Source organism: Gallinula chloropus (genome assembly GCF_964237585.1).
Source record: "Gallinula chloropus genome assembly, chromosome: 12".
NCBI lineage: Eukaryota > Metazoa > Chordata > Aves > Gruiformes > Rallidae > Gallinula > Gallinula chloropus.
Window position 1 is genome coordinate 1,097,478 of NC_140097.1, and position 24,119 is coordinate 1,121,596.

Here is a 24,119-nt window from a genome sequence, read left to right on the forward strand (position 1 = left end):
CCTGCAAAAGCATCTGAAGGAATTCAACCCCCCTGCTCCCAGCAAACGAGATGATTTTCTGATTACTGCCTTGCAAACCGCCTGGGAAGGAGCCATCTGAGGGCTGCACAGTCACCACTCAGCCTGTTGCTACCTCAGGCCACGCATAGCATCCCACACCGTTCCCAAGTGCCGCCCACCAAACAAGGGGCTTGTGGGGCTGAAGTTGCACCGTCACCAGCACAGGAACACGAGGCACCCAACAGCATCCCCCAACAGCATCCCCCGCAAACACCCCACGGCAGCCGCGCAGCCGGTGTGGCAGCTCCGCTCAGGAAATTACCTTGTCAGCTCAAGTCGGGTTTGACACTGCGGAGGTATCGAAACGCCAGCAACGAGGAAAGTTTCATCAACAGAGTAATTACTCCCCTGGACTCAGCGGAGCCACAATTATTTCCCGTTGAGGCGTTGTCAGTTTGCGCTGTGGATAAAACCTTGTTACGTAACAGCGCCAAAGCAGAGACGGCTTTTCATATGTAAAACTCTCCTGGCAGTTCTACATCTCCTAAAAAAATAAATAAGGAACCAGAAGAGTACATGTCAACACTCTGCACTACTGCACACCCACACGCTGCTCCCCTCCGGAACGGCGCGGCTCTGGAGCCGGAGGCAGTGAAGCTCGCACTAGAAACCACGGAGCACAGAGGTGCCCTGCTTCCAGCCTCCCCTCAGCATCCTTTTGGAAGAAGCTCTGTGCTCACCACGTGTATTCGTGGGATGGGGGTTGTGGTGCGCTGAGCTGAGCAGTGGCAGCTGCCTGGGGAGTTGGTGGCAGATAAATGGCCCCACAAAAAGGAATGAAAAATATTCCCCAGCGACAGAGGATTGCTCAGACCTCATGGATCGCAGTTACCTGGGCAGCATCAAGCTGCAGAAGGATGAGGAGGGGGAGAGCGGATCCAAGTCCTCCCACAATGGCTGGGGGCAGCAGTCCAGCTGCTCCAGCAGCAAAGAAGGGGAATTCTCCTCAAATGCCAATGAAAAACAGTGAATTCATGGGGCTGTGCCCTTCTTCTCCCTGCGACGGTCCCTGTGGCAGCGTGTCCTGCTGTGACACCTCCTGGAGACCAGCAGGTTCTCTTCCAGGGTAGGGGATTTGCAGGCAGATGTTTCTGGGCTGCTTCAGTGGCCTGGAGAGAGGGACCACTGAACACAGCGAGGAACCTGGCAGCCCAGTGGCATCGTGCCCTTGCTCACTGTGCACATTTGGGTGGGGGTATTTCCCCCCCCATGCTGCGTGCTCCTCTCTGGGCTCCATTTCTTTTTCCATCTTCCAATTCAGACTGGGTTTTTTTCTCTCTCCTCAACAGAAGGGAATGGAAAAGGCTAGAATTATCATAGCGAAGAGATCCCTCACTTTCTACATCAGACATCAAAGCAGCACGCTTGCAGGCTTCAAAGAGTCCCTTGGAGACCGCAGAACTACCGCGGGGTTGCTAACTTAAAGTAATTTCTGCTTAAATGAATACATGTCTGTTAGGAGACAGCCACATACAAATTTAAATGCAGTATTATTACTCCATTACGAAGATACCTGCTCCAATAATTGAAAATTTCAGAAAATGAATTGATTGTTAATTATCTTTTCGCTTTCACCTATACATCCCTGTAAGGCTATTGCTGCACAAGCGTGAACGCCGCGACCGCGCCGCTTCTACCTGGCTAACGGTTGGTGGCATCCCTTCATTGGCAATGTACAGCCTCCTCCTTAGGTAATTATGTGGAACATGATTGTGGCCTTGGGCTCTGCCTGCTCAGTGTTTTCAATTAGATTTTACTACAAACGTACATATTAACATTAAAGGAGCATTACAATGCAGCAAATGTGATAAAACAGATCGATGTTAGATGTACCTTATGCTTCTGTTGTTTCAAGAATCATAATCACCATTAATTTATGGTCTTCTGAGGAGGATCTAATTACTCTAATCATCTCTTATTTCACCCAGAGTATGCACTTTCCCTGCTACCTAGCTTTAAATACCTGCCTTGACAATGCACACAACATCGACCTGCAATCTTAGCAGTCCCACAGCCTGTTCCTGGCCTGGCTGGAGTTAGAAGGTGCTGAGCACCGCCAGATGCTTGGATGGGAGATGCCCTGGAGAGGACAGAGCATGGGTAGAAACTCCTCCTCGGGGAGCAGCTTGGCTCGGGGATGCAAAGCAGCACTGTGGGCAATGTATTTACCACCAGAAGTTCTTCGTTCTCCAGTCACTGAAGTCCTCTTCCAGGAGCACGGGTGTCAGCTCCCACATCCTGGCTAAATCCCAGGTGATTCTTTTCTGCCCAGCTGGGGCTCCTGATCTCCCCCACCAGGCGATGCCGTTACCGTGATGGTCAGTGCGATCTGGAGGGCACGCAGGGGGCCCAGTGACGCCCTCAGCCTGGGGACATCCGTGGGTGCACACAGCTCCCCGCCTTCCCAGCGCCCCGCAGCTACAGGGCTTCTCACTGGTAGTGTTTAAATCCGTCTGTAAAGCACTTCAGGTCTCCTCTGCGTGGAAGGAGCTGTTAGTACTGTTATTATTGTATTCATTTCTGAAACACTCCAATCTCTGCCTGGCTGAACATTATACAAATTAGTGGTGGATAAAAATCCCGAATCATTATATAGTTCCAGAAATAAGTGAAAATTAAAGCTTTTAAAACACATTTAAATATACAGAGATATTTTCCCACCACTCATTGTTTTCTACCCAGCATAGAAATGCAATTACAGGAAATTTCATGGCAACACATATTAACATACCACTTTAGTCTCACTTCAGAGAGCAGCAAAACTTCAGGAAATATTTTGTACTTCAGAGAAGTGACTCAAAGTGCTTCTGCCATATGGAGTCTCTGGGGATGGTGCACAGGGCTGTGCTCCATCAGTGGAAATGAGACTGTGTCTGGGTGTCCTGGGGTGAAGCTGTGCTTCCTGCACAGTGCCTCTCCCTGCAGAAGGATTGTGCTCTGGGCCATAAGAAGCTCTCTGGAGTTTGCACAGCTTGGGAAGCAGTGCCCCCAGGTCAGAACACTCCCAACTTCACTTCTCTCTTTTGGTTTCCTTTTTTAAGGTTTTTTTACAGCAGCAAAGGAAGCAGAGGGAGACGAGGCAGGAATCCCCCTGCTCCAAGAAGCCCATCTCCTCCCTGAGGCAATTAGCAAACCCAGCCAGCAGCATCACCTTGTCCCAAGCTGTGCTCTCCCAGGAGTCCTTCAAAGCAGCTGTTGAAGGCCACAAGCAGCTCCGCTCAGTGAGCCCTGGGGCTGGGGGTCTGCTCAGGGAAGGGACCTCCCACCAAAGCACGGGGGAGAGAAACAAGCAGAGACCAACCATCCAGAACTCAAGGCTCCTGTGGCACTTACTGCTTCAGCGGTGTGTGTGTAAAGACCGATTGTTGACTTCTTCTAGGATTAAATCACAAGCAGTGGTGACACCTTACGAGCCTTTTGTGCCATTTTCTCATGAGTAACAACACCCTTTTCCACTTGGGAGACAACGTGAATGAAGAAGGTAACAAAATCCATCTTACTGAGAACTTTACCAAGGAATTGCAAGCTCAAGGTTTTTGATCATTTCCACAGAAATTAACTTAAAGCTATTAACAAGAGTCTCAATAAACTTGCACCACAGTGCCCTTCCAAACACCAATAAGCGTACAGACCCCAGGACCATTGTTGTAATAAAGGTTATTCAACAACAACTCCTTCCCCATGGATTGCTGAATTCCTAGATTTCAAAGAACACTGAATTTTCTCTCAATTAAAAGGAAACCCTACACAGTACCCACTGTGACCGGCTCAATGGGCCACAACAGCAGCTTTACCTTCTTGTGTAGCCTTTCCTTGGAGGGTCTCCAGACCCTACAGCCCCAGCCTGGCTTTAACTGAAATGACATGAAGCTGCTCTTCAGCTCGGGCTCGTCTCAGGGGAACCCTAACGTCAGATGGTTACATCCCAGGATCTTTGCCCAGACACTAACTCAAGGCTGGATAAAAGGAAGAACTTTAGCATCTCAACATGCAGATCCCCAAGATAATGGGTGAACCGAAAGCATCTCAACGAGAGGAATTAATATTGGTGGCTAATGAGCTTTGTGTGGGCACTGTTACTGGAATGCCTCTTCAGATGAAACCCACAATTCACACTGGCCTCGTATGAGCCCCAAATTATGGTAGATTCAAAGTCACATTCCCTGGAAGCCTCAAAACCTGATTTTCTCAACCATCCAAGAGCATAACACTCCCACAAATGTTGCATTAAAATCCTCATAACTCCAAAATCCACATATGTACCGTTGCTATAGCAACTGTCATCTCAAGCCTTCCCAGGGGAGAAAATAAATGTGTGTCCTACCTGGTTAATCAGTATTTGTGTTGCAGAGAATTGAAGGGTAACTCAGTTTCACCAAAAAATAGAACATATACTGAAGTGCTACCATGCTAATGTGACATTATTTAATCTGAATAAGAATCCACTTTACATGTGCCTTCAAATTATAGTATTTATGTAATATTCAACACAATAAGTAAAAATATTGCTGCCAAATATACCTGAGTCGCTTTGCTGATTGATTTGAATAAAAAAATAGAGGAACAGGAATGAAGGTGGACTTCAAATTCCATAGTGATTGTATTGCAATGAAAAACCCCCACAATCAAAGGTTTGTGCAACCTGGATGCAGAAATAAGCTGATGGAAACAATGACAGCATGGCCAAGGCTTCCCCTCTTCATTCCAGGAGGAATGAAGCTCCCAAGGAGGAACACCACACCGGCTGAGTAAATCATCACCACCCAGAGTCAGGATTAAAACTTCTTCAACTGGAAAAGGATCCTGAAAATACTGCAAGAAAAAAAATCCCATTTGGAGAATACATTCAGGAGCGTGCTGACAGGTACTGCCAGCCTCCAGAGCCAGAAGTGTGTTGTTTTAATCTTAGCAATTACTAAATAAAAGTAATCACAGCTATGAGGCAATAAATTCTCTGTGAAATGTAAAAACATAACGAAGACACATCCCTCTATGCTAGTCCAATGACATAATTTGAGAAAATAAGATCTTAGGGGAATATTCAACATCCAGACTTCATCTGTGCATAGTTAAAGAGTACAAACATGGACTTCAAGCCTGCAGAGATGATGATTTCTCCAATGATTTCTTTTCATGTCATGGTTACAGCTCTGTCAAGATTCCAAATCACACCCCTCCTTCAAAATCTGAGGAGTGTGCTTGCAGGAAGCTGTACATCCCTATGCCCTAAAGAGGGCAAAGCAGCTTTGGGCTCTGGACAAGTGAAGTGCCCCGGCAGGTCCTGGTGCTGCTGCGGGAAGCAGCCTGGAGCTGAGCTTTGCTGTTACAGGGGTCTCACTTTTCACCAGGACATTCTAGGGACTGAGGTAATTTAATTTAAGCAACACTATATAAATACATATATCTATGGCAAAACTAAATAACTAGGAGAAGAAAATAGCTTGTGATCTCGCAGTCCTTTGTAATTAGAACTAAAGATAAAGGTTAAAAAGATGGTAATAATGAGCACTGAAAAGTGTTGCTTTTCCTAACAATAAATTGACTTTTCATACAGAACACCTCCAGTATTTTAAGGACTCTGCATATCACACTGACTTACCTACAGGTGCTTTTCCCCTTCACTTTGCTTTTAGCATCTGAGTACTGCCTTCAGAAATCCACAACAGTGTAAGTGTTAAAGTTTTTACATTATGAGAGAGACTTAATAAACCCCAAACTGTTACTGCCACCTATGCCCTGGTGTTTCCAAGGTGTTGTAGAGCCTCTCCTGTGCTCTGTCATGCTGCATGTGACAATGTCCATTTAAAAATAAAACAAACAAAAAAAGTGACCTTGTGGAACCAGGTTAATCCCAAAGCATCTCCTAAAACGTGCTGCCAGGGAACTAACAGCCTTCCTGTGGAAGGAACAAACTCAGCATCCCTGCAGCATCCCCAGAGCCCAGGGTCCCGAGACTCCATCAAGGAGAGCACAACAGGGATGGAACGGGGGGACGTGGCCCTTCTCAGCCCTGACAATCCCTTGCTGCAGCACCCTGCCTCTGGGAACCTGACTTAAACCCAGAAAGAGATAATTAAAGTCAAAACTGATTAATAAGTGACCTAGAGGTTGCAGGGACTGATCAATCTCTGGCGCAGGGCTGCGTGGGGCAGGGCTGCAGCATCCCGCAGGATGTGTTCTCACCCCACCTCATCCCTTCCCACCCTTTCACTTTGGTACTCTAAAATTTGGACTCAATTTGGCTTATTGATTCAGCCGTGCTTCGCCTGACCTTACGGAGCAATCCGTGCTCTTTTCAAGTGCCACTCTGTATTGACTCTGCCGAGGAGCTATGACTCCTGTAATTGGTTTAACAGCTCTTTGAGGCCACTTTGTTTCTGATAAGATACCCACAGATCCGTGGAGAATTTAAAATAGTTTTGTTGTCAAAAACAATTACACCAGGAGCGTAAAAGCAGCGTTTGGTCCCTACAGTCCCTCTCCAAATGCAGAGGTTAAGCTCAGCAACACAGAGGTGCGAGCAGGGCAGCAGGTGGGGATGGACACTGTCCCCTGTCCTCAGTCCCCCCCTAGCCCCCTCATCCTGTCAGCTTTGGGCACTGGGAGCTGCTTGGAGCCGCTCAGGAAGACACCCCTCTTCTCTGCAGGGACTCCTCCCTGTATTTTGTGGCTCTCCAGAACCTTTCTGAGCAAAGATGTGGCACAGTTCCAGTCCCCAGCGTTGTGCCCTGGTCCTCAAACGAAGGTTAAATCAGCATTTTAGAAGATATGCTAAGAGATACAGGAAAACACAACATCCCCCCCAAACACAGCTCCCAACAGCAGCATGTGGCAGGTACGGAGCGATGGGTATGTGACCGACACCGAAGCCAAGGACACTAAACGAACGGTGGAACGTGGGAAGCGCAGCCACGTTCCAGGCCCATGAGGAACAACATGCTGCATTCCCAAACAGAGCCCATAAACCATAACTGGCCATATGTTTTCTGAAATTTCAGATAGCAGACAAGAGACTGGCTGGGCAAATGTGAGCTGAGGAAGGGTCTGGAATTCGCTATTTCCACGAGGCACGGAATGTTTTCTCTCCATCCTGTAGCACAGACTTTGGTACCTGGTGTTGCCCAACCCACACCACCTCCCTCCTGTCTGAGGCAAATTCTACTGCTGGAGTTTTTTGCCTTTTATCAATTACTTGCAGCATACTCCTTGTTCTTTTTGCTGTTATTTTCTGCACTGAACAAGGCAGGTATTTTCAATATGCTTCCTACCAAACAACATTATGCTTGTATTTATCGATAGAATAAAATAAATCCATACAGCGAAAGTCAGGACATTATATATAACAGCATTTCTCAGTTTAAAAGATTGTGTTGCCTGAGATTTTCAGCAGGTGCAATTTCCATTTCAGCAGAGAACTGTGTGGCTACGCTCAAACGCAATATTTTCCAGGGAAAATATCTGACAGGAAATCACTGGCAATCACAAAAAAGAACAATCCCCACACCCCCACTTCAAAGAGAGAGAGATGGGAAAGGAAGCAAAGCAGCAGAGCTACTGTGGCTCCGTGTCTGCGTAGAGCAAAAGGGGGAAATGCCCCAGCAGCACAGCTGTAGGGATAACACTTGGATTTGGCATGGGATTCAGGTCTGGAGATAGCTGATGCCTGCCAGCACCCAAAGGACCGGGCACGGGACAGGGCCGAGCGCATTCCCACACGGCACCGCACAGGCACAGCCCACTGGCCGTGGCTGGACCAAGCTCAGCGCGCTCCAGGCCAAGGGGCTGCAGCGAGCCCCAGCAGCATGTGCAGACCCTGGGCTGCGGCAGCCGCCGACGGCCCCAGTGCTGCTGACCCTGCGTGCGAGGCATGGGACAGAGCATGGTGAGGGGAAGGGCTGTTGACTTTGCCCTGTACCCTGTTTGTGCTCTAATCCCGCTAATTCTCATCTCTTCACTGTCCTGAACCAATCTGTCCAAGAATCTTAGGCTTTCAAAGAAGCACAGGGGACTTCAGCTCTGTGCCTACGTGGAAACCTAACGCTTTTGCTACTGAGATTCCCAGCGCCGGCAGCAGCCTTTGAAATTCTTCAGGCCTTTCTATCACCTGGTTAAATCTTTGCAGACAATTTCAAGCACTTCATCCTGGTCAGCAGCAGGCTGAAAGCGCTGCGGGCAGGAGCACAAAAGCTGCACCGTGCTCCCTGCGTCAGACCAAAGTTACAGGCAGGCCCAGCTGTGTTTAAAGCTGCTTACACTGCCTCTTATCTCTCCCCCGACAGCTAGAGCAGAGGTGTTTGAAGCGCTCATAAGACTTGGCAGACCTCCTTTCCAGCTGGAATTCATTCCTGCCAGAGAGGCAGCGCCTGCCTGCAAAGCCCACTGCATGGGTAGGACGGTATGTGAAGGCCTCCCTGACCCTGCTTCCTCCTGGGCGATCCCCTCATCTGCTGGCCAACTGAGGGCAAAATGACAGCAAATCTCTCTACAACCAACCTCCTGAATTGTGAAGAGCAAAGCTCTGGTGTGGGCACCTTCCGAGGGAAGAGACCTGCCCAAACCACACCGCTGCCTTCCTCCTGCTTTACCTCAGTGACCTGTAAGTTGAGCAGCCAGAACTTTGGGAGGGACACCCTTGGCAGGGACATCCTTAGCACAACATGAGAGATGTTAGTGGGATGTGAAATTTGCTCACTCGTTTCAAAGCTGCAAGGGTTTTATCCACAGCAGTGAGCTTGGCCAAGTCTTGTGTTAAAGAACTAATGTTAAATGAGGATACAGGGGGGAAAAAAAGCAGCAAGAAGCCAGGGCTCTTGCCTGCATGGGGAAATCTGGGTGCAGTAAGCAGGGGTAACTGACAGTACACTATTAAACCCACACAAGATCTGTGGGAGAACATGTGAAGCAAGGTCAGCGATGCCTAGGTTCAGCCAGATGATGCTGCAGGTCAGGAGTTGTGGCAGTGGGTGGGGAAAGGAGATGGGGTCAGGGTTGGGGGGGTAAAATGCTCTGGCAGCCTAATATTTGCACTTCTCCCTAAAGACGAGAGCAGCATATATGTGCTGAATTACTCCAAAGTAACTCTGAAGATCTGGAGAGAAGTAAAACCAGATCTCTAGCCTAATAGTTCACTCAAACCACAGAGGGACTAAGGTTCTCCCTTTTTAAGTACTTTAAGTGCAAATCCAAAAGGGTGTTCTTGCCTATAGACCTTCTGCCAGTGTTCTGGAAAACATATCATGCTAGTGTCTGACTGCTGACTACAGCCTCCTTTCTCCCAGGCCACCATCCCCACCCATAAACAATGGGAAGAAGAGAGCAACTTTCTCCTTGCCCCTTCTTGCAAGACAAAAGAACAGCTGCTAGCATCACCTGCAACTTCTGGGTTGGGATACAACTCATGGATGAGATCCCAACATTTGGATGCTTTTCCTTAAGTCTCCTAGGTGTAACATTTTGGACATGAAGGGAAGCAGCCCAGCATTCCCTGCAGGACTCTGGCCATGCCCTTGCCATGAGATGCGATCCAGCCTACGTGGGCTAGTTTAAAGACAGCCCGTGCAGTGTCAGAGTAGTCTCAGCAGCTGCAACTCAGGACAGGCTATTTGCTCTGTGATGCAAAGGTACTCTGAGACTGCTATCTGGAAAGCACAGCATTCCTCAAAACTACACTGAAATGCTGAAGAGAGGAGGAGTCTACTTGATGATTACTGGACAGGTTTTTTGCTTACATCTTCTATTTAAAATGATTCAGTTAAGAGATGCCCTCTCTGGACAATACGACAGGCAGTTCCCACTTCTCCTGCTGAAAAGATACAACTGAAACAGATGCAACAATAAAACTGATGGCTAATATGATTGCTATTGATCATTTCCCAGCGTACCAAATGAACAGCCCCCTGGCTACACAGAGAAGGAAAACAGGGCTATGTATGGCCATGTCCCAGCAGCGAGCTAACTGGACAGCTCACCCTGACACCTCTGTGAAGCCGCACACCAGCACGTAGCTCACAGATGAAACGAATCCGGATACACCAGATGCACGGCTGTGCATTTCCACCTACCTTCTCAGCTGACTGGGCAGTGCCAAAAAATATTGGAATGAAGGCAAGCCATACTATACAGGTAGTGTACATAGTGAATCCAATGGGTTTAGCTTCATTAAAATTCTCTGGGACACCCCGAGTCTTGATGGCATACACAGTACACGTAACCATTAGAAGAATGCTATAACCCAAGGAACAAATGATTTGTAGATCCGTAATGTCACATTTGAGAACTCCTCTGGCTTGGTCGGGGTTCATAGTTTTCTGCTCATCATAATCTATGATGATGTTGGGTGGGTCAACCGCAAACCAAATAAAGACACCTAGGAGCTGCACAGATATCAAACTCGACGTGATCGCCAGCTGCGACGTGGGGCTTATCAGCCTTGGTGCTGTCACTGACTTTTTGCCCTGTTCAAAGATGCGGTAGATGCGGTTTGTTTTAGTGAGGAGGGCTGCGTAGCTGATGCACATCCCCAAGCCCAAGAAGATCCGCCGGAAGGAGCACACTGCAACGTTCGGTTTGGCGATCATCAGGAACGTGATGATGTAGCACAGAAATATCCCCGTCAGCAGGACGTAGCTGAGTTCCCTCCCAGAAGCCCGGACAATGGGAGTGTCGTTGTACCTGATGAACGTTGCCATGACAAAAATGGTGGCGATAATTCCCAGCATGGCCAGGAAGACAGGTATCACAGCCCAGGGCGAGTGCCACTCCAGCTTGACGATGGGTATGGAACGGCATCCCGTTCGGTTCTCGTTGGGCCGCTCGTTGTACGAGCAGAGCAGACAAGTCACCTCGTCGGCCTGGTACTGATAGCCGTCGCAGAGCTCGCAGTGCCAGCAGCATGGCATCCCCTTCACCATCTTCTTCCTCTCTCCTGGTTTGCAAGGCTGGCTGCAGACCGAGGACGGGACTTCACGCACTCCTCTGCCCCACTGCATTTCATCGATCTGCAAGACATGGGCAAGAGAGAGAGGGGGTGGGTATTTAGGTGTTACTGCCAGACCGTGGGGGGCACACAGAAGAAGGGACCAAGGAGGAGCCTACAGCAGGGAAAAAACAAACAGATACCTTTTATATTCAGTTTGTATTCTATTTTCTAGGAAGCACACACACCTGTGTCTCTGCACGGCTGCACGTACCACCTTCCTCCTTCAGCGCTGTCAGTAGTAACTTCTGGTAGGGGTAGAATGATGCACAATGACAGACAAAAGGGTAGAGCACAAACTCCTCCTCTCATGAAAATTAGCAGAACACTGCAGTGGCTCAAGGGAAGGGACCAGTTACTTTGGAAAAATTGCTTTTCATGCTTCTAGAGCCTGGGGCTTCTTGCCAAACCCAGAACAAGGGATCTGCCTTCCTGCAACTAGGGCTGCCCATGTTAATACTCTAAACAAGGTGGAAACGTCTCTTAGAAAGGGCATGGAATCAGTGGAAAGGCAGCAAGATCTGCAACACGGGCCATGTAAGAAACGTGGGGGACAAAGAAAATAGTCTTCAATGAAAAAATGCAATAACTAGGTAATATTTCTTGTCAGTCTGCTGTTGAAATACCCCACGTGCTAGTGGGAACACAACTTATAAACAATTAGAATAATAAATGAAGTCTAAAGAAACCTGAACTCCAAAGGAGGAGCACAAAGACTCCCAAGCAGTGCAGGAAATTAGATTCACAAGTAATTTAAAAATATTCCAGCCTAAAGCCACCAACCAAGAACAGGGTTGGTTTATCACTGGGGCACTCCTGAAACAGTCCAGACTGGAACCACTGGAAAGGTCCTGACATTCCCAGTGCCCAGTCATCACACCAATTTCCAACTCAGTTGGGCAATAAAGCTCCCATGGCTCCAGTAGCTATGCTGCTGCTTGTGCACGTGTGGCTTTTCAAATATAAAGCCCCACCTCTGGGACAGATGTGAATAAGTGTTATTAAAAGCTAAAATTCAGCTGGTTTTAATTTAAGGTTACTTAAATGCTTTACCATCTCTGCTATTTTCCCTTCAAGCAAATTATTCTAAGATGAGTGTCTTGAATCATTATCGATTATTAATGTGTATCTGAAGACCAGGTTTGCAGGGCTTAAATTGAAGGATTAAGTTGAACTTTCCTAATTCAGTTAAAAACTAGATCCTGTATCATCTTCTTTTCACATATTTGGAAAAAAAAAAAAACCCAACCAAACCCTTAAGTCCCACACTGCTCAAGTACTTTGCTACCTGGAGTCTCTGCTGTGAATGCTTTAAAAGTAATCCCTCAATAACAGATATTCCAGAGGTCTGCCACCACTTGAGAAATTTCATTAACCTTCGACAGTCACAACTTTCTCTGGGAAAAAGAGACAGACCCATGAATTCTTCTGTCCTGTGCTGAAGGTATGGAGCTGACAGAAGCCAGAGGAAGAGGGTGAATACAGAGACTCGTTTAATTGCACTAGTTTGGTCCTACTCAAAGCTCCTACAAGGAGCCAGGAAATCCATTTCTGTGTCTCCATCACTGCTCTGACTACTAAAAGCTGGCAAGCACTTTACAAACCAGGAGTTGAATTCCTAGGCTGTGTATATGCCTTGCAAGAGAGCTGGACTAAGCTGGTACATGTCTGTGTAACTTACTCATTAGTGGGAAAGAAACAGAGATGGTGAGTAAAGTGAAACAGGGCCAAGATTTCTGACCTGTAAAGCAGGCGTGAAAATTCCATCACTATTCCTCAGGAAACCAACTGACTCATGGTTTGTGTCTCTTTTACTCGTCTTCATCACTGATTTGTGTCTCACCCTTGTGAAAAGCCAACTGAGACAGGGCAACTATAACTCACCTGGGTTTGTAGGCTGGGAAGTGAACCACACCGATCCCGGCTGCAGCCTCCCTCTTCTCTCAGAACTATTAAACACAGAAGGTACCCAACAGCCTCTTCCAGGGTGTGCTGACAGGAGAGGAGACAGGCACCCTAACTGCAGGGATTTTGCACCCCCTTCAGTAGTGAGAGGATTCTCACCCATTTTCCCCATGCTAACATCTCCCAGACCCCCTGAATCCTGAACCTGTTATCGTACCCCCACACCTCCCTCACAACTGTGAGAGGTGAATCTCCATATTCACAAACATACCCCATGGCATCACTGGGCAGCCAGCACAGCCTAAAGCTACGTTGTTCTGCACAGATGCCGTGTGTAATGACACAAACGGAGCAGGCAAAGTCAGGGACAATCCTTTTCCTGCTCTCCTGGGATGCCGCCACACCAGCTCTGCATCTCTGGCCTCAGGAGGGTGGGCAGCAGCCAGCTGCTCCTGCTGAGACAGTGGGTGATGACCACCAACCACCCAAGAGCCCCTCAGAAGAAATCCACAAGGCACCACAGCTTCCATCCTGGGGAAGGGTTAACCCTTCTTTTTCCCCAAGCTCTCCCAACTCCTGCCTATCTCCCAGCTCATAAGTGCCTTGAGCTAAAGGGATGGGCTCCGGCTGCAGTATAAATTCTCATTATCTCACTGCAGAACAAACATTAACAAGAATCACTCAGTCTGTCTCACAAGGCCTAACATAATTGTTCATTTTAATGAATAAAGTAACTCAACGCCTGTGCATAATTTAAACACGGCTTTTTTTTCCCCCTCACCACCACAAACACTCCTGTAATAAGCTATTTGTTCTGAACTAAATTGTTTCATGCAATGTTTGATTAAAATAAAAATCAGTACAAAAATAATTACATTAGTGATAATTAACCTACTAGGGGGAAAAAAAAAATAGCCCCGTTCCCTGATAGGACTTTCCTAACGAGGGTGCCATTAATTTCATGGACACATTAGAAAACAGTCGTGGTGGATTGTGCCCGGATTTATTGCCACCCTGCAGATTGCTTTCCAGCTCCAGTCCCTAAGTCAGCAGTTCGGACAGTTTTTGTATATTCAACTTTACAGATAGCAATATTTGCGTGACTCAGCTCTCAGGGCTTAGCTATTAATGTCTTGTAATTAGTTTCTAAATCCAGGGCTCGAACATGATAATGGTTTTAAGCTAAGAATGTGTCAATAGCACACAGTCAACAGAGCCTTCTGCAAAATATCAACTCAAATCCCTGCAACAGATCGCAGGGAGGATAAGCCAAACGAGCGGGGAGGGATGTGATGCTACTCCAGTGGCTTCCCCGGACTCTGCTGATCAGGTGGGTTCACCTCACACTGTAACATTTCAATTTCACCGCCCACAGGGGTTGATGGAAAAGCCTTATGAGGAGCACAGAGCCTGGGAGGCAACAGAGGCTGAAAACCCCGATGGTTTGTGCTCATGAAGAGCCAATCACTGCGTGCAGGCTTAGTGCCTTTCCAGGACAGAGCAGAAGACTGACAGAAACAGAACCCCTCTGTTCAAACAGAACGGTCGTTTTTCTCTGCAGCACGATGCCAGTTTGGGGAACCAGCTGGTCCCGTCCCCTCCTGTAAGCATCAGTCCCCACCAGCCCCTCCACTCGCCCTCGCACCCCTGGCTCAGGAGTCATCCCCTTAACCCTCAGCATGGGTCTGAGCCCCATTGCACCCCAGCACCCCAAAACTGAGATAAAGTCTGAGCTCACTCCCGCCTCTTCATTTTCCTTCTGTTCCCTTGTTTGAAATTGAAGCCGAAATCCAGTTACTTCAAAGCACCTTTTAAAACCTATGCAGGGCAGAACTGGGACACGTTAACCAGCAGCCCCAAAAAACAGGGAGAACGGTGTCTAACCCTGATCCCCAGCTGCTGTAGGAGCATCTCTGCTGGGATGGGGAGCTGTGGGCTCACTGAGCCCAGGCACTGCAGGTCCCCTCAGAGCACCCGAAACCTGGTCCTGAGTTCTGCACCTCACTGCTGCCTCATTCTCCCCCGCCTTTCCTGTTCTGCTTTATTAATTATCTTAAATCCCTCCTGTCGATGCTTTTTCCTTACACAAGGTAAACACATATATGTGTATTTTTTGTCCTGCTCTCTCCTGCTGCTGCCCTTCTTGTCTCCACTGATGTACCAGTGACTGCTGCAGGATCTCCACCAACAAGCAGAGGACAAGCAATTCACACCTTTCTAACTGAAGGTGAGGGAAACTCGCTTCTCAAAGCCTTACAGCCAAAAAACTTGTTAACACACATCACGGAATAAAAGATTCATCAAGGTTGGAAAAGACCTTCAAGATCATCAAGTCCAGCCATCAGCCCTACACCACTGTAACCTCTACACCATCTCCCAAAGTGCCTCCTGCCTGGGTTTTGAACACCCCCAGGGATGGCGACTCCACATCTCCCTGGGCAACCTGTGCCAACGCTTCACCACTCTTCCAGTGAAGGAATCTTTCTTAATATCCAATGTGAACCTCCCCTGGTGCAACTCGAGACATCCTCAGCACAGGGATCCCAGAGCACAAACCGCTGTATGACACCTGAAGAAAGTAACTTTCCTTCAGGCTTTTGGAAGATGCTGGACATACTCACTTGGTTACGGCTGTGGGAGGAGGATGGGGAGATGCCCGGCAGCCTGCATGGGGCTGGGGGATGTGGGGATGCTGCCAGACCTGCCCTGGGGCTCTGCATCCCTTGTGCCTTCTGGGCTTCTCACTGGGGAGCTGGCAGAGGCTGGCACTGAAGTGCTGCAGATCAGTTGCCCAGCTGTGTTCTTATCTAGCAAGAAAACTCTTCATTTCATCTTAACACCTTTAATACCTGTAGGTGCATCTGGGAGAGGCTCATTCCCCACCACCACCCCCCCAAATCACGGGTAAAACTCCCCTGGCACCGGCTCTCACCCAGAGTCAGGACAGTCAGTGTTGGGTACAGGTATAAAAGCCTGAGCAGCATCTGCATCACATTTTATTTAACACATTAAATTAATTCTGACTGAAACTTAGGAAGACCCATCCCTTCTGTCCCCACTCTGCAGCTCCTCTTTGGTGATCTCATTCTAAGAAGTTCTTAACCTACATATAAGCCTCATTTATTTTTCCCTTTCCTCTCCTGATCTCACTTTTTCTTTCATTTAGTGTTTGTCATCAGTTTCTACCAACCTTACCTGCTTTAAGGACGCCAGGAGCAAGTTACACGGCGCACTCGTAATAACGTCTTTAATGAGATCCAAAGGCTATTTGTTCTGCATTAAAGCAAGGACATTTTTAGCACAACCCTGATGTAGAGAAAAAAATGCTTCATCTACAACTTTTGCAAAAAAATGCTTATTATCAGACATTTCCGTTGACATACAATAAAACTGAAAATTAATTATTGTAATGCTTTTGTATTTGGCTACAGCTTTGTGTTGTCTTCTCACTAATGGGAGGGGATGGGCCACGCTCCTTCAGGATTCAGCCTGCATCCCCTGCCTATTTTTTTTAATTAAAAAAGAGCTTGTACTTCCAAACAGGCATTTATAATGCACGATTCTTATCTACTGCAGTCGACGGGTTGGAGCACATCTATCTTCTGAAAGCACAGGCAGTCTAAGGTGATTTTTCATCCTTAAGTAAGTGGCTTCGAATCAGAGTTTCTGTAATCGGCCCCGAGCTGAGGATGGAATGGCCGGGCCTGGGGTAGGCTGCTGCCTTTCAGGAAGCGCCCCACATTTCCTTCCCAGCAGATCTCCGTGACTAACCGGTCAGGAGAAGAATCCCATCTCATAGTCATCTGCTGTATTTCCAGAACTAAATATTCTACAGGGAGAAAATAACCATCCCATGATTCTCTGACCAGTGTTCAATCACACTATAGATCACCTCAGAGTCACCTGCAAGTTCCCCAAGAGCAATTAACCCTAAAAAAGTGCTAAAACTCTTAAAACTTTTCTTGGGGAAAATGTTTTTTTTTGCAAATGTCCCCAGAAATACACTTCTGGGGTATCTGTAGAGAGGAAACACCAGTGACTCAGCCTTGGCCAATGACTTGGTCTGTAGAGAGGAAAGGCAAATGCTCCAAAGCACCTAAAATTCTGCTCAGACATTTAAGTGTTTCTTTCTAATGTGTCCATAATTCTCAGCAAACGGCAATTTTAAGTCCTAAATAACAAGACCAGATGACAATGGGGCATCTAGAAAATAACTCAAGAAATTCTGCTCTTCTGAAAACCCCCTTTTGGAGTTATTTTTCATGGCATAGCCTTACTCAAGTTCTGAGACCAGTATTAGCCCTTTATGTTTAATCTTCCCTGCGTATGGCTGAATAACATCTTCCCCCAACCCTGTTATTTATGGGTGTGACAAGGGAATACATCTGCCAAATCTACTACTTTCCAAAAGGAAAGGGTAATAACCAGAGATGTACCAAATGGCACGTGTGTGATTTGGATAGCATTTATCTTCAAGTGCCTGCCAACTCCAAATGCTTTGGTTTATTTATCCTACTAATTCCCAAGCCGATTCAAAGACCGGTATTTGCTAGTCAAATTATTTGGTCCCAGTTTTCCCTTTTTAAAGGATCAGCATCAATAGTACAGTAATTTTCTCATCATGTCTAGCGTGCATGGCATAATGACACGCAGGCTGGGGAGGCAAGATGAAAGAAACACAAAACTCTGAGTGAAACTCAGTACCTAACTCGTTTAGGCCCTAATTGGATTGCTGCAGCGTTATTAATACTACTGGATTAGCTTGCTCAGGTATTACTCAGTCACTGGGTCCCTAAAAGAACTGTAGAAGGTACACAGAAAATTAGGGCTGGCTGATGGGAGTAATTAGGCTGCCCTTGGGGCTGCTCCTCCATCAACACTGCAGCCACATCGTGTGGAAACCAAGCAGGGAGAGAAAGAGGGAAGTGATGTGGTGGGGATGGGGTTTTGTCTGTGCAGTTCTGGCATGTTTCAGCAGGTAGAGTGGGATGTCCTGGAAAAAACCCAGCAGCACAGGCTGAAAATTCAGATAATTCTGTATATTTAATATCTAAATTAATAAGAATAAAAATACTGGCCCTCCAATTGCACCCTGACATAAATGGTAACAGTACTGGTGTAGCTGAAATCCACTAAAATTCTTAATTAAAAAAATAATAATAAAAAAATAAATCAGAGGTTTGAGGGTTTTTTTGGATGGTAGTACTGTTTTTTTTTCAAATTAACCTTGTCAAGGTAAGGAATTCTGTGCCTTATGACATTTCTGCATACTAAAGCAATAACACCACCAACCCAACACCTCCACTATCCCTTCCCATCTCTTTGGGAAGGAGGACTGGAGCTGGTGCCTCATTCCCTCCATGAGCACCCCAAATAAGACACCTGTAAGACAGTCCTGCAAACCCTTCCCCAGAGTCTTCCTCCCCACTCCTTCCCAGAAACAGGTTAACATGACCATTAAAATCGTGGTGAGCATCCTGGTGCGCTCCACTCTCTCAGGGAGGGGGGGAAGGAGGGATTCGCCCCCGGGTGAGGGGGCATCATGTCCTGAATGAACCCGAACCTCAAGGAGAAAAGCCTGTTCACCTTGTCCAGTTGTGTTTGTGAAAGGAAAAGGGACCCCAAGCTCTGCAAAAGGCAGGGGTCGAGTCTGAACTACCCTTCACCAGGCTGCCTAAAGGACAGGCATTGAGAGAATGGAATAAAATATCTAATTGTATTTACTACTGGGAGCCAGATGCTCGGATGCTACTTTTAATGGTCGAATCCTTATCCTGCACACCACTCAAAGGTGCAGTTAACAAGTAAACAAGGTCGTTTCATGGGAACCATTTAATGCAGCATTTTCATATAAAACGAAACAGTTTCAAATCAATGGAAGAAAGAAAGAAATAAAAAAGGAAAACAAAGCAAATAAAGGCTTCGCCTCAAATTTCAAGAGGAGGCTAAAGACTCTCTTCAGCTGTTTATCTGGTGCCATTATGGTCCCATCATGGGAACAATTAGCTTTAGACATATTTAAAATGCACGCTACCTATCTGATATTATAATCCTGCTGCAAAGCCTGATGATTTTCTACAGAAATCAGTACTTGGGGACATTTAAAAAGTGATTATTTTTGACCCACTCAATACACGTTCTCTGTCAGGAACCTTTATACTTTGCTTAAGTGTTGGGAACTCTAAGGACCGTTCACACGGTCCGGTCCTTCCATGTGCAGAGTTTTTTAAACACCCTGATGGGATTCCTTCCTCCCCTCTACACCAAACAGGCACAATATCATGCCATCATAATCATTGCTACTTCGCTACCCTGAGCACTTGTATCTCTATGGCAGCAAAATTTCATTTAGCAAAGCACAGCTGGATTATGTTTTGGCCATAGCAAATAGCTTCAAGCCAGCAGCTCCCATATCTGCTAATACAATGCATTAAAAAATTCACCATGCAAAGCCAGCTCGCTGGATATGAGCCTCCACACTACTGTCCACTAGCTCCAGGACAAAAGACTACACTTATCCTGCAATGGAAAAGACAAAAAATTAAGTGCACTTGATCCAGAAGTGGAAATTCAACTACCATCTTGCTGATGCTCCCCCCTCTCTTCCAGGCACAGCCTCGGCTGGCCGCTGCTGACCGTGCGAATCCTGTCTCTGCGATTCAAGGACTTAAACAGAGATCGTGTTTCCTGTCAAACTCCCTTTGCAAGATGCCAACAGAAGAGCTACTACAGCACTACTATGCCACAAGAGGTCATCCACACCAGCAGGTCACTTACCCACACCAGCAAGCTGGTGTTATCCCCTCCGACTGCGGCCGAGGGTGACGAAAGCTGCAACGATGCTGCAGCTTTTATGGGGGATCCCACTGGACTGACACAAGGGCTGTTAGACAAGTTGTTGCATCCTCCTCCCTGCTCTGAGTAGCTGCTCAGTGAGCAGAGGAACAGCTCTGTTGCACACATATAGTAGTGTTTTTCTCTACACAGACGGGTGATCATCTCCAAACACAACACACACACTTGTCACTGAAACGCATCTTTCCATTTCCAAGTATTAAAAAAAGAGAGTATTACACCCTCAATAACACCCAAACTGACATTAGTGCTCCTGCCAAAAGCAACCAAACCTGTTAATTATCCATAAAATATCCCAGCAAAGTATCTCCTCTTGAATATATTTGCTGACAAAAACACATTAGACTTGCAAAAAGGGATTTAAGAAGCCACGCAGGAGCGAAAACATCACCTGTTATAAAACACAGTGATTTATTTTTTGACCTTCTATTCCTTACATTAGTCCTTCTCAGAGCATAAGTCTGCCTGCCTACAGGCTCGTGGACATTTAGGAGAACAACACAAGATGAAGCAAATTCTGAAGTCACCAAGTCTTCCGCTATGTCATTTTTCTTCATTACAGCTTTTATGAGCTCCTTACCTCCCTGCTTCTTCCCTATCTTTGAAAAGATGTGTAATACATCTCCGACATTCTCTCAGCCTGGCTTCTCTTAGCATTTATACCCCTACAAACATTTCACCTCGTGACATTCTCAGACCTGCAGGAAAATTATACAGATGCTCGGAGTTGCCAAAAGCTGATAGAGCTTAATTCACTTTGCTTTGCCTAAGGTAGCCAAGCTCACATGGTATATATTACCACCCAGGCAAAATGGGTCAATAACAAAGAGGAAATGACATTTCACGTCTTTAATTCCAAGCCTGAGCCAGTTTTCAGACCGAGGTGTAGGATTTAACTGTTGCTCTCCTGTTTGTACAGAGCAAAAACCCACCCAGAGAGCTCAACTCACTGCATACCCTTCCTTTTAAATACGTGGGGGGCTGCAATGGTTTTCAAGCGTGGCAAGTAAGAGACAGAGAAGGGATCCACGCAGGTCTGCTCTGCTCTTTGTGGGTTATCTTCTGTTTCTGCAGGCAGTGGAGCCTGATGGCTGTGGGTACCAGTGCTCCTGCATGGTCTGTTACACTGCTCACCCCCACCTTGTCAGCCCATCCCGATGCCTGAATTCTCTGGGTGACTTTCCCCTCCCAAAAGAGCCACCCCAGCAGGATTTCCAACCCCCTCCAGAGCAGACCTTGCTGCAGGCCAGGCGCACGGGACTGGCCCCCTGTGCCAGCCGCCACAGCGCACACTCAAGCTGTTTATGGGTGTGACATACCCCAGCTTCCTATCACACACTCGTGGGTGGTTGTGCAGTCCAGCCTCACGCTGCTCCCAAGACCCTCTGCTTGCATTCAGCCCTGCAGGCTGAGCGCTTGGCAGGAGCGTACTGGAGGGCGCTCTGAGGCACACACACCCCGAGACCCTCCGGATTGCAGGGTGCACCACCCGAGGTGCTTCCCAAAGGAAGCACAGGCACAAATGGGATTATCTGCATTTCCCAATGCCTTACAACGAGTCTCACCGCTCTCTCCTGCGGCACCGAGGACGCGCCGCTCGCTTCACACGGTCACGATGCCGTAACTTCCAGGTCGTGCCTTTATCTGACTAAAAAATCACCCACAGCAGCCGTTTCTGAACCTACTGCATCCAAACCATCTGCAGCCCTGCAAACCGCAGCGGTTCCGTTCCAAGAGCACTTACAGAGGCTGGCGGTAATCACAGCCTGGGAGCGGGGCCTGCACGATCTTGGGCCTGCTGCCGGTCAGCACGCGTTCCGCGGAGCCGGCGGAGGGCCCAGGAATTAGCATATGGGCATTCAGCGGGCCGGTGGCTTGAAAAATCCCCTTCCAGTTGGCTGAAAGTTAATTCTGCAAGTTAAGATAATTAAAGGTGTTCGTGCCGGTCCCGGATGACACGGGCAGTGAGAGACTGCAGAGTCCAGTGACAGAACAAGATAAGCAATGCCTGTTATTACAGTGTACGTTAGAGCTGGTGACACGTTGGGCATGGCAACTCGCTGGCCAAAACATGTCATTGGGATGTATTTTAGCAACACTGATGTAATTATTCACCTTTAAATGTCTGACTGGACCGCATACAATTTGGCTGCCGGCGCAGCGGAGGCTGAGCTCACGAATGCCCAGCTACAGCCAAGAGCTCTGCAAACAGGCTGCAGAGCTCTCTGGAAGGACTCTGCGTGGAGCAGTGCGCTGTGAGTGAACTGCCAGGGAGACAGGGACCCGCAGCCCTGCGAGTCGCCCGGTGACTGATGTGATGCTGAAAAGTGGGTGGAGGGACAGGGGAGTGGGAGATGCAGAGTGCCATGGGGTAGAGGGGCTTCAGTTACAGCATCCCAGAACGATGGGGGCTGGCAGGGACCTCCAGAGATCACCCAGCCCAATTTCCCAGAGCAGGATCCCCTCGAGCAGGTCCAGGCTCACAGGGTTGGAATGTCTCCAGAGATGGAGACTCCCCAACCTCTCTGGGCAGCCTGGCCCAGGGCTCTGCCACCCTCCCAGCAAAGAAGTTCCTCCTCAGGGTTAGGTGGAACTACCTCCAGTCCAATTTTTGCCCATGGCCCCTTGTCCTGTCCCTGGACACCACTGAGACCTATCGTCAGTGGGGCATAAGTGGCTGAGGATGCAACCCAGAACTATTTAAGATGCAAGTAGTTAATTCTGGGGTAGAACACCATTTCCAAGGAGTGCCTGGAGAAGGCAAGGGACACCATGACACTCAGACACAGCCCCACTAAGAACCAGAGCTGGCAGCGGTTACTGTTCCTCAGGAGCTGCACCAGCTGAGCAGAATTCCCATGGGATAAACCAGCCCGGATTAAGTTAAATTCCAAAAATGTCAAGGAGGCAGCAGTGACTAAAGCGATTCATACTTTTCCAGCTATCAGAAAGCCAGTGCCTCCTGGATACAGCCACATCCCCAGGTAGGCTGTAGCGTACAGCTAATTAAATCCAGGGGCTCCGCCAATGCCATTAAAAATGTAAAAGGCAGTGATTTTCAACAAGTGGCTGCATCAGCTGAAAGCTCCAGGTTCTGCTCTGACATGAGAAAACAAAACATACTAATCATGCTTAATACTTAAAATCTTAATTTTAAATAGCACCCTGACCTCATTTGCTGAATTTGTTTAATGAGGCCGTCTACTGCCTGAATAATGCATCGCTCCTGTCAGCCCATCAGACTGCAGGCTCCAGGTTGTAACAGAGATGTATTATCCTTGCACCAGCTACTCATTACGCTCTGGAACAGGCATAGGAAATGACACTACAAGGGCCAATTTATGTGACAATAACCGAAATGAGAGAGGAAATTGATACCAATTTTTATCTATCTTGATGTAATCTTTGAACCACGATTTTCAGCTTTCCCAGATGTTGCAAATCAACAGCAATCTTCAGGATTAGGTACCGCAAAGGGCTGTGTGTGTGAATCCAGCCAGCCATCCCTCCAGGCACACGTAGAGGCAATGTAAACCCACAGGTTCTACAGGCATTTGCAAATAAGGGTCTCTTGGTTTTCCCTCACATGCACGGAGGGGTTAGATGTGATGATGCTAATCACCCTGGTTTCGGTTACATGCAACCTGGTTAACATGAAAATGTTTGAACTGAATTGTTTTACATGGGGAAATGTAAATTTTCTACTTTTAAATGTCAGATACAATACTTCCAAATACTAGGTCAAATATTTTGTTTCAGAAGAAGTGACTAAAAATCCCCCAAAGTCCTCTGTGGTCACTGTGCTGGGATTCTCTCATCCCTGGCTGTTTGAAGCAAGAGCTTCTAATTAGCCAGACACGTGCCCTTTTGGTTTCCCTCTGCCAGAAACCAGGGAAATCCCAGGCCAGCAATAAACTGGGATTTGCACAGGCTCTGGAAAGATTTACCTTTTGCTACAAAACATTCGGGGGGGGTGTGTGGGGGGTGTGTGGGGATCCATCTGCTCTGAACATGCTCTACCCTCAAGAAAAAACAAACCCACAACACAAACCCCATCAACGAGACCAGGGAAAGCCCAGTGAACAGAACTAAATCCATACACACTATTTTAGACAAATGCCATCTGTGGGCAGGATATTCCTGAGCATCAAACTTCCCCCGGTAGTTGCTTGGATCTAATTGCCATTCTGAATACTTTACCAAAAAAGCCAGGAACCTGGCGGTGCCAGAAGGTTACATGTTTAATTACTCTCTTCATTAGCTTGCTATTCATAACATTTATTTCCACTTCCACGACAGAGATGTTTATGGCATGTAAATAGAT

General features: G+C 47.4%; 1 protein-coding gene across 2 annotated transcripts in view; it reads right to left on the reverse strand.

The window, feature by feature from the left end:
* Positions 1-24,119, reverse strand: part of GRM7 (glutamate metabotropic receptor 7) — a gene marked incomplete at both ends in the record, with an annotated part of 258,377 nt that overhangs the window by 39,640 nt on the left and 194,618 nt on the right. For both annotated transcript variants that reach the window (XM_084269732.1, XM_084269731.1), the window contains one exon: positions 10,122-11,057. In XM_084269732.1, coding sequence (XP_084125858.1) covers positions 10,122-11,057 — 936 coding nt within the window. The remainder of the gene's footprint in view (positions 1-10,121; positions 11,058-24,119) is intronic.